Here is a 10,594-nt window from a genome sequence, read left to right on the forward strand (position 1 = left end):
CTGCTTGCCACGTCGTGGTCTCTGACAGTTTTGGGGTTTCGCGCCCCGAACTTCAGAAATTCATAACTTTTGCATACGAACTCCGTTTTTGACGTTCTATATATCGACGCGAAGGTCAGATTATGATCTACAACTCTCGTTTAGACTCCATTGGCTAATTTTGACTTTATTTTTAATATATTATAATTATATTACTTATATATTATTTTAGTAGGCCGGGACAGGAAAACTCCGTACGAAATTCATAACTCCTTCATCTGAACTCCGTTTTCGTCCGTCTTTCCGTCGTTGCACTAATATCGATGAGATCTTAAATTATCATTTAGATTGTTTTGGATAAATATCTCTCTAACGTAAATTCACTATTTACGTCGCGCTGGGTCATATCGGTTCTGTCGCGAAACTTCGATAGGTCATAACTTCTTCGTTATAACTCGAATTTTGGCGTTCTTTATATACACAGAAACCTTGTGACATATACTACAACTTGGTTAAGATTAATCTGTCTAAATAATCTTCCATCAAAAAGTCATTTTTGATGCTTATTGTCTCTAAATTGACTAGCCCTAATCTACGGGCGTTACAGATTTCTCCAAGATCTTCATTCCATTGACCCGACTAACCAAGAAGTCGGTGACATTCCGTTGGGTGCCTGAGCGGTAGGCAGCCTTCGAGACACTCAGGCAGTGGTTATGCGAGGCACCAATTCTGACTTTGCCACAGGGGGTCAACAACTTTGTGGTTTACTGTGATGCTTCGATCACTGGCATGGGTGTGGTTTTTATGTAGCGTGGTCATGTGATAGCCTATGCTTCGAGGTAGTTGAAGCCTTACGAGATGAAATATCTGGTGCATGATTTAGAGCTGGGGGTTGTGGTTTTCACCCTCAAGATTTGGCAGCATTATCTCTATGGGGTTCGTTGTACCATTTACACGGACCACAAGAGCTTGACGTACCTCATGGATCAGTATTCTACTTCATAATTCTTGCATTTAGTTGATTATTAGGGAAATTGCATATTTCATCAATAATGTCTGGTACTTCACTATTTTTGATCTATTTTGTAGGCATTATGGTGTGTGGAGCTTGGATGCATGGAGCATGGAGCTTTGGAGAATGAAAAGAAGATGAACCGGCCATTCCATGGAGGAAAGCATGAAGACATAACCCGAGTCAGTGTTACATTGTCATCATAGCAAAGGAATACATTTGAAACACGATTCTTGTCACACCGACACAGGTCGTGTTTGTCCTTTATCATCTCATAGTTGAGCAACATGACTCGTGGAGAAGTTTGATAGAAGATGGAGCCAACAGTGAAGACTTATTTTTGTTTTAACAAAAAGCATGGGCCATGCCAAAAACACATGGTCAAATGGCCATGCCAAAAACACATGGGAAAATGCATTGTCATGCCAAAAACGCATAGCCTCATGGCATGCTCGTGAACATCAACTAAAACAGGAGGAGACGTCATTTTGAGGAGAGGATGGTTTCTGGAGAAACTTTAGGGCGATCTTGGGCGATTCTAGGATAATTTTTGGAGCTTTTGAGAAGACCTAATCAATGCAAACACTTTTGATTTCATTTTTATAAGCATTAAACATTTCAATTCCAACTTTATTCTTGTTTGATTTGTTCTTAGCCATGTGTGGCTAAGAAACTCTAGTTTCTAGTTCTTGTTCAAAACATGTTGATTGCTTGAGTTGAAGCATATGATTTGATGTTTGATTTGTGATTCTATTCTAGTGATTATGTTTTTGTTCAAACTAGAATCCTTGAATTTGATTTGTGTTTGATTGGCCACTTTAATGAATTGAATTTTTGTGTAGTTAATTAACTTTTAGGGCACCTAATCGTTCTGTAAAGTTAATGATTGGTAACAAACAATAAGTTTTCTTATTGTAAAACATATATCACATGTTTTCACACTTCCGAGCGTATGAGAAGAAATGAACATTGTTGGGAAGCTTGTACAAAACTTAATGCAGTTTTTCAATACAATCTAAGAGTGTGTTTAGGTTGAATTAGTAAAGCTAGGTCTAGTCAAAGAGCGTGTTTTAGTTAAGATAATTTGGCAAGCGAGAGGTACTAGAGTGCGCTAATATCTTTCAGTACCAATTTAGAATAGCAATCACAAATTACATCAAGTCATAATCAGGTTAAATGACAACATTGAGAACTAGAACTGGAAGCACTTTTACAGCTTGTTTACAAATCTATTTCATTTTATGCATGTTTCAAAGTTGATTGTTAATTTTTATTATTTGACTTTTGCAAACAAAACCCCCCTTTTGTAACCAAAGTATCTTGCGCAAAGAGGTATAGACTTTTGTCCCGTGTCTCTGTGGTTCAACCATGCTTGCCTTGTACTACTTTTTAGTGCATTAAAGCAGTGTATTTAGAGTCTGTTGTACCCCTATTATTTGTTGGGTTTGACACGCCTAACACTACAGTCCGATGTCGGGGAGGTTCCCAAGGAATGTATGTATGCTTTCCGGATCTCGGTCCGATGTCGGGCAAGGACCAAGGAACGTTTATATGTCTATGATTAGGTGATTATGCTTATGTTTATATGTATTAGTAGTTATGCTCATACGTATGTTGAGCTTTGCTCGATGTCGCACGGGGCCCGATGTAGCAGGGCGGGTCCCATGATATGTTGTTATGTGATTATATGATATGTTTATGGTATGTGGTAGTTTGGGGAGACTCACTAAGCTCCGTGCTTACAGTTTTCAGTTTTGGTTTCAGGTACTTCCGCTAGTAAGGAGAAGAGCTCGGGATGACTGCAGTACACACCATTTATTTCAGTCTGGGATGTGTATACTCTAATATATTGTCAGATGTTTATGATATTTTTGAGATACACTACTTGATTTTTTATATGTTGAATGGTGTTTATGGTTTTATTAATGATTAAAAATGGAATTTTGGACCATCTTTTTGGAATATTTCAAATTATTAAGGATAAAATAGTCATTTTATGGTCGCAGGGACTACCCCAAGTGAAAAAATATATATACAGGGATGATTTGAATTAATTTTTGAAAATTGAGACTAAACATGCATTTTGACACATGACGATTCGTGTAATTTATTCAAAATGAAATTTAATACACACTTACAAATGAAAATGATTTTCTCTCTCTTCCACTATGTAAAATTGAAATGTGAAAAGGGGCTTGTTTTCACAACATATATATGAGATTTGGAGTTGATATACAATATGTTGCTCCACATCATTCTTATCAAGGCTTTTGTTATCTACTCCATGAACTAGAAAAACAAATGGGTGTCTAACCTAGGAGTGGCAAATTGGGTCATTGTGTCGTGTGTTTGTCTGACACGACACGACACGACAAAGTTTTAAGTAGCACGAACATGACAGGACACGATGTCGTGTTTTTTTTAACTAACACGAAAAAGAATCGATTAAAAAACGACACAACACGACAAAGATAAAATAAAATAAAAATTAGTGTATATAATTAATACTTAATCATATATAACACGACAGACAAATGTTAAATCGTGTCAATTGCGTTTCGAATTTTGACACGAACACGACACGACATAGTGTTTTCTACACTTGACACGAACACGATACGAACACGAATTCAAATTCCAGTTTTGTTCCAATTTCGTTTCATGTCGTGTATTTTTTTTCGTGTGTCATCAATTGTCACCCCTAGTCTAACCCCATTCGTCCCCTAGTCTAACCCGTTTGTGTGGACAATAAATATACAACCAGCTAAACTTACTATAACTAAATCTCACCATCCATTTTAAAAATCGGTCATTTTAAGTGCTAAAAGCCTAAACTCATTAACTCACTATACCAAAATCCCAGCATTCATTTTAAGAATTGATCATTTGAAGTCTTCTTATTCAAAAATCTTAGCTCCACCTTGCCACAACATTGATTTTCAACCCTCATATGCTCGCCTGCTGGCTGCTACTTGTACGTGACGTTTGGGCTAAGCAACTTGCTCAAGTCGCTGTCTCTGTCACGTAGCTCCACTTGAACTGTATTGGAGATTTGGAGTAAATGGAGAACTAGTTTTCTTAGAAAAATGAACCAAGAATAAAACTGAAAACTAGTTCATAACCAAATATATAATGGAAACCCAGATCGAACATAGGTTCAACTCCCGCCAAATGCTGTCTCTCTTTTCGTACAAATCCCTACAAGAGCACAACCAGATATCTGGGAAACACTAAACACATATGGATTCTTTTAACTCTATTCTCCTGCGTCTTTCAAAATTCTCGGATCCTTCCCCTCCAGAATTCTTCAGTCACTAAAACACATCACCGCATTTTCCAGCTTTTCATTAACACCAATTATTGACTGCAAAGTGTCCGATGAAATGCATGCCACAAAGTATTCGGTGTTGGAGAAATCAATGGGAGTGTTTCTGGGTGGGATTCAGCTTATCTAAACAAAAGATTATGTCTTACGTCTTGAATCTGTTTCCTTGGGTTTTGGGTTGTATTTTTTTTTTGTTCTTGACATTACTTGTTTTCCATTTAAAGGGTTGCATGGAAATGGAATTCTTGTTCAAGCAAATGATGACACATCACATAAGATTTTTAGATTTAAATACCCTGATGACATATCACAAGCATGTGCAAAGATAACCATCTACATGTCAAAACTTAACTAATTGATGTTGAATTCTGTTCTTCATTGATGTTTATTAGTTAGAATATGATATTTATTGGTTGAATTAAAGAATCTAAGTTACTTAACTCAAAACTCAAAAGAAATACTACACTACATATGATGCATCTAGGCTCTTTGGCTTTGAGATACTAAAACTGTTTTCAGGCCATAAGGGGCCCCTGCATGTTTCTATCATGGACAAAACAAGTCACATGAAACTGAGGGTATCTTTGTCCCCTGTGTCAGTTACCAAACAAACTACACTTAATAACCATGTTTTATATACTTATTCTTGAATCTTTGAACCCTTCATGTGACATTGTTATCTTATATCCTCAATAAGTCACTATATCACACTTGACTTATGTAGTATTAGGAAGTGACTCACAACCTAACACGTTTGAGACCTTTGAGTGTTTATTGTAGGGACACGTATCATAAACCTTGTTGTTGGATTCTGGACATGAAATTAAGTGTGAGCACAACGTGTGAACTTGTGTACATACCCTACCATGTATACATGATACATGGTTTGTCTATAAGTTGCAGTTTATGTATTTGTAGGGGAATAAACAAATTGATATGAAAAAATAAGGTCTTATATAGTTATTTGCATTCGCTTATTAGTGTTTTCGGTATGTGGGTCCCGTTAGGTGACTTGAGAAGATAAGAAAATGCTTAATAAGAGGAGAAAATTAAGATGGGGCCCATTTCAACCTACAATTGAGTTTTCTACACCATATGGACCGAAATAAACTTATTGGTTTATATGTTCAAGTTAGTTGCCAAAGAGCTTAAAATGATCATTGAGGCCCTATTTCGTTTCTTCTTAGCAAGTGTTCTTTGGGTAAATGATGTTTAAAAAATATTTGAGAAAAAGGCTAAATGCAAGAATAGCAATATACTTTCATGAATTTTTTATATTATAAAATTTTACTTTCATTTTTCTTCGTATTACAACATTTTACTTTAGCATTACTGCTATAATTTGGTAGATTTTTCAAAATACAATGTCCTAACATGAAAAGAAATTGAAAGTACAATTTTATGATTTGTCAAAGTGGAATGCTTTGATAAGCAAAATTTTGTAATGGAAAGAACTTTAGAATGCTATATAAACATATAAATGAAAGTATGTTGCTATTTCTTGCATTTAGATTTTGAGAAAATAACAATTCACTTAGGGAAATGAATGGAAAAAATAAATGAACGAAAAACTATAAAAGTTAGGACTTAATGAAGAAGGCATCATTTCTCTGACTTTCTCTAATAAGCGCATATTTTTGCTTTAAATCAAAAGAAACACAAAAACATAATATTTGGTAATAGCAAAAGGAAGCAAAGAGCTTTTATGGTTGAAACCTAGTTCACTTAAACATGATAGCAACTTGTAACCCCCAATTTCTAACAAGGAGTACACCCAAAAAAAAATATTAAATGATCGAAACTTTAATAAAAATAACCAAAAAGATGAACTCACATAATACTTGCATAAGTCATGTGCTAACATACGAATGACTACATCAAAACAAAAAGGGAGCCTTCTAAAGCTTCCAATCCATTATATGCCAACAACAAACAGTGTTATAAAATGACAGTTTTTCCTAATCTAATTGCTTGACAACATGGTCAGGGGGTTACATTACCAAATTAAAAATATATCTCTTTATAGCTTAAGCCCAATATTAGTGTAATGCTTACCATGAGAAAAAGATAAACGTTCAATGGAAATGTAATCATGTTATAATTCTTGATTCCAACTAGATGATACTATAAAGATTCCAACTTGATATAGTGCACATTCTTGCAAGATATAGTGTTCTTTTTTACAATTTTTAAAGAACACTTGTTACTCTGCATAGAAATGCCACGTATGATGGTTAAAAAACACCAATCGCTTGTATTATTTTGATTCTTTCACTACATGTATAGATAAAGACGTTCCTCTACCTCAAAGATAGTACTTCATAAGTCTTATGAGGCCTTATTAGGGCCCCTTACATGTTTCTGACATGGACAAAACAAGTCACATGAAACTGAGGGTATCTTTGTACCCTTTTTGTCAATTACCAAAGAAACTAGTAAACTACAAATAATAATGATACTTTATTCTTTTACCCTTGAACCATTGAACCCTTTATGTCATATGCCTACCATTCTCTCAGTGTCCATGTGAATATGTTGCAATGTATTCAAAGCTTATATGAAAAACTAAAGTCCTATTTGTTTTCGCTATTAATGTTTTCATGTTGTAGGTCCCCAGTTACATGGTGCGGGAAGATAGAAAGATGCTTAATATGAGGATAAATGAAGATGGGCTCGTTTTAATGTGCGATTGATTGAGTGCGATTAGCCACAAGTAAGCTTTCTATGCCATATGGACTTAAATAAATTTATTGGATTATTTTATGGCTCAAGGTAGTTGTTATGTTGGGTAGATTTTTCAAAATATAATTTCTTAAAAAGAAAAAAAATGGAAGTACAATGTTATAATATAGTAAAATTGTCGAAATACAATACTTTAATAAGAAAGAAATTGAAAGTATAATGTTGTAATAAAAAGAAATGAAAGTACATTGTCATTCCTCAAGAAAATAACAACACGCTTGAGGAAATGGAAGTAAAAAGTAAATGAAGGCAATTTGTAAAAAGTTAGGATTTAATAGGAAAAGCCTCACTTCCCTAACTTTCTCTGCTAAGTTTTCTTTCTGCATTAAGTCAAAAAGAAGCAAACACCTAGCTAATACAATCATATTAGACAAAGAATGTATAAGCTTATAGATTAACACCTAAAAGAAACAAAATCTTACATTAAATACTTTGTTTAGAAAAATGTAGTTAGGTCTTTTGATATTATGAACACTCATGAATCAACTTTTCCTCCTTTTTTAGAGGCCTAGTAAGATGTAATACAACATTGTGATAGGCAAAGATATTATCATTCCAAAAATGACCCTGTAAAGAAACAAAATGGATTAAGAATTTAATTATTATAAGATCAAATTACAATATATATATATATATATATATATATATATATATATATATATATATATATATATATATATATGACTTACGCAGTGCTCAAAACGTCTGGATGCAAGTTGTACTCACGAGCAAACACAAAGGGCACAATCCCTTGTGGTAAAGAAGCTTGAACAATAGAAACTTGTAGGATAGTGCCTCTTAGACCTACACCTATAGAAGCAACTGCCATCACAGCGGGTCCCGCTACAAACCTTGCCACCATGCCATAAGCTGCTAATTTGTTCCCACATGCTATAAGCTTCGGTTGTGAAGCCATGAACAAGCCTTCAACATTATAATAGATGCAAGTTTTTTAGTTAAAAAAGTTATTACAACATTTCACTAAAGCCATGTTAAACTGTTTGTTAACAAACAAAACAAAATAGGTTGTACTAAGTTTGACATCAATTAGATTAGGAGTGTTGACTTAATTTCAACGAGACAAAAATTGCAAATTTTACCATTGATCTCTTGTCTATGCAAAAGACGTAAATGCCCTTTCTCATCGTGATTATACAAAATATCCATAGAAAGCTTGTTTAGTTGGTCCTATGTCATTCAGTCATGTCGATTGGACGAGACCGGACAAGCTTTCCAATGCTATTTTGTATAATCACACTGAGAAGGCATTTACATCTTTTGCATAGACAGAGATCAATAGTCCCACTTTTTGTGTGGAACAAAAAATTCCAATTTTTTTTCTATTGACATTAGTCAATAGTCCCAGTCTAGTGCAAACCAAACGCGGTATAATCTGTTTTGTTCTAGGGCTTGTTCATACCTAGACTGAACATTGCCATTCCTAGGCCCGCATCTGAGAGAATGGTAACCGAATTTTCAAGAATTTGTGGCTTCTTTATTCCCCATCTGAGTTTTATCATAAAAAAATACAATTTTTTTTAAAAGTGTTTCCATCTTGATCTTTAGAAACACAAATGCTTACCGACAAGAAGCAAGAGCCCAACTAAGACCAAGTATGCTCGCATACGAATTAGGGTTTTTCACCAGCTTAAAGCATACCATCTTCAATATTTTCTTTAACATTGAAGGTGACCCCGGAGACTCAATAATGTTCGGTTCTTCAACACTCTCGGCTTTCTCATTCTCTCTATTGCGTACTTCCACTGATTGTTCGCATGCACCTGTTATTAATTCAGAAAGAACAACTTAACAGAGAAACTCAGAGAAAATGAGACTTTCCTAAAAAATACCAACTTTTTTAACAAATTTTCATGAGGGGTATTTTCTTTATTAAACATCATTTATCCAAACACTACTTACTTGGAGAACTGCAACACCTACAACGCCAAATAAACAAATGCAACTCTCTTTTATCATCATCAACCGCAGTCGCGATTGCGGGTGCCACCCTATTAAGACTCTGAATCACATTAACAATATCATCTTCATTTCGCGTACTTCTCTCCACCCTTTCTTGAACCACACAAAAACTTTCATCATTTCTCTGACTGTTACTAATACTGCTATTGTTACTGTTACTCTTACTGATATTGTTACCACCGCCACTTGTCAGTATCAAATTCTTAGCTTCTCGATACTCAAACAAGAACAAAAGTAACGTGTACCATATTATACACTGCAACACAACCGCTTGAACCATGATCGATTCTTTATCATCACCATACATCGATTTCAAAAGTGGGATTCCCATAACAAGTGTGTTAGGAAGGGTAGAAAGGGAAAACATCGTGATAGCCCAATCTAGACTTCCATTTTTTGACAAATTTGTCCACAAAAACAAAACGATTAAGGTCAAAATCTTTGAAACGCCATCGGCTGCTATGAATTTGAGATTCATTTTATACGGATTGATTCTTGAAATGAACTCGAATGAGAGAAGAGGAACAGCAAAAATGGCGACAAATCGGTTTATTCCACCACATTGTTGTGGTGAGAAAATGTTCCATTTTACAGATGCGTATGCCAAGAACATTGTTACGTATAAAGGTACAACTGCAGTAAGCACACTGTACAAGTCATCGAAGTTGATCATTTTTGTGTTTGGAGGGAAAATGGGTTGGGTTTGAGGAGTTGAGTGGGAGTTTTTATGGTTGAGGGAAGATGGATTTTGATGGTCTTAAAAGGGGTTAGGAATGCATCTGTGAGTTGTACTGTACAAGTGTTAATATGACGGTAACTATAACTACCAATCGGTGTCAGAAGGTGTACACGTCACTGAAAGCTGATATTTGATGTCGTAAATATGTTCTAAGGTGCATTATTGAGTTGTAAGGTACAAGTAAGAAGAGCAAAGTCAGCATAAATGATGTTAGCACACTGTACAAGTCATCGAAGCTTTTGTCAAATGAGAGTTCACTTTGAACTTTGTTTACTGTTTAGGTTGTCGACATTTTATTTTGGGTGTTTGGATGTGTAGTTCGTATTTAATTAGTGATTTTAAATTGAAATTAATTGGTTATTAAAGGTTTGGTAAGTTGTTTTTAATTTTGGTTTGAGTAAATTTTATTTTTAGTCTCTATATGATTTTTCCAATTTTAGTCTAAAACTCTTGTAATTTTGGTTATTATTTGAGATTTTTGTAATGTTTTTTCATTCCAAATAAAATGAATATATTTTTCGGACCAATAAATTATAAAAAGAAAAAAATCGTTATTTTACTTGGAATAGAGTAAAAAAAAACGATATAAGAACGGAACAAAATTTGAAAGGAAAAAAAAAACTATAATGGATTAAAAATGTAGATTACTCTTAGTTATTTAATTATTTCAAATTAATTTATCCTTTGTCACATAAAAAAACACTAAGATATTTATATTTTTATCATGAAAAATAATTGTTTGAAAGAAAAACCACATTTTTTTTAAGAATATATTGATAAATAATATGAAAAAATATATGACCATGCATGGTAGATC

The 10,594-nt window shown here is 34.3% G+C and overlaps 1 protein-coding gene across 2 annotated transcripts; it reads right to left on the reverse strand.

The window, feature by feature from the left end:
• Window positions 1-7,206: 7,206 nt before the first annotated feature.
• On the reverse strand, window positions 7,207-9,759 carry LOC145037777 (putative auxin efflux carrier component 1b). 2 transcript variants are annotated; one of them, XM_078986496.1, is made up of 5 exons: window positions 8,979-9,759; window positions 8,641-8,839; window positions 8,479-8,564; window positions 7,748-7,982; window positions 7,207-7,625 (listed from the first exon to the last, which is right to left on the reverse strand). In XM_078986496.1, exons 1-5 carry the CDS (start codon window positions 9,709-9,711, stop codon window positions 7,559-7,561), a joined length of 1,320 nt encoding a protein of 439 aa, XP_078842622.1. In that variant the 5' UTR covers window positions 9,712-9,759; the 3' UTR covers window positions 7,207-7,558. The 2 variants fall into 2 exon arrangements, with proteins under 2 accessions (XP_078842622.1, XP_078842631.1); XM_078986505.1 differs by lacking the exon at window positions 8,479-8,564.
• Between the last annotated feature and the right edge of the window lie 835 nt (window positions 9,760-10,594).

This window comes from Lactuca saligna, chromosome 1, assembly GCF_052625555.1.
Source record: "Lactuca saligna cultivar CGN05327 chromosome 1, ASM5262555v1, whole genome shotgun sequence".
In the NCBI taxonomy this organism is placed as follows: Eukaryota; Viridiplantae; Streptophyta; class Magnoliopsida; order Asterales; family Asteraceae; genus Lactuca; species Lactuca saligna.

What these genes read in the sequence shown, in the direction of transcription:
- LOC145037777 (XM_078986496.1), bottom strand. Translation starts at nt 9,711, where the DNA reads ATGATCAACTTCGATGACTTGTACAGTGTGCTTACTGCAGTTGTACCT. An exon ending in TGGGCTCTTGCTTCTTGTCG is followed by an intron (nt 8,565 to 8,640) that starts GTAAGCATTTGT and finishes GATAAAACTCAG; the next exon opens with ATGGGGAATAAAGAAGCCAC. An exon ending in CCAGACGTTTTGAGCACTGC is followed by an intron (nt 7,626 to 7,747) that starts GTAAGTCATATA and finishes GTTTCTTTACAG; the next exon opens with GGTCATTTTTGGAATGATAA.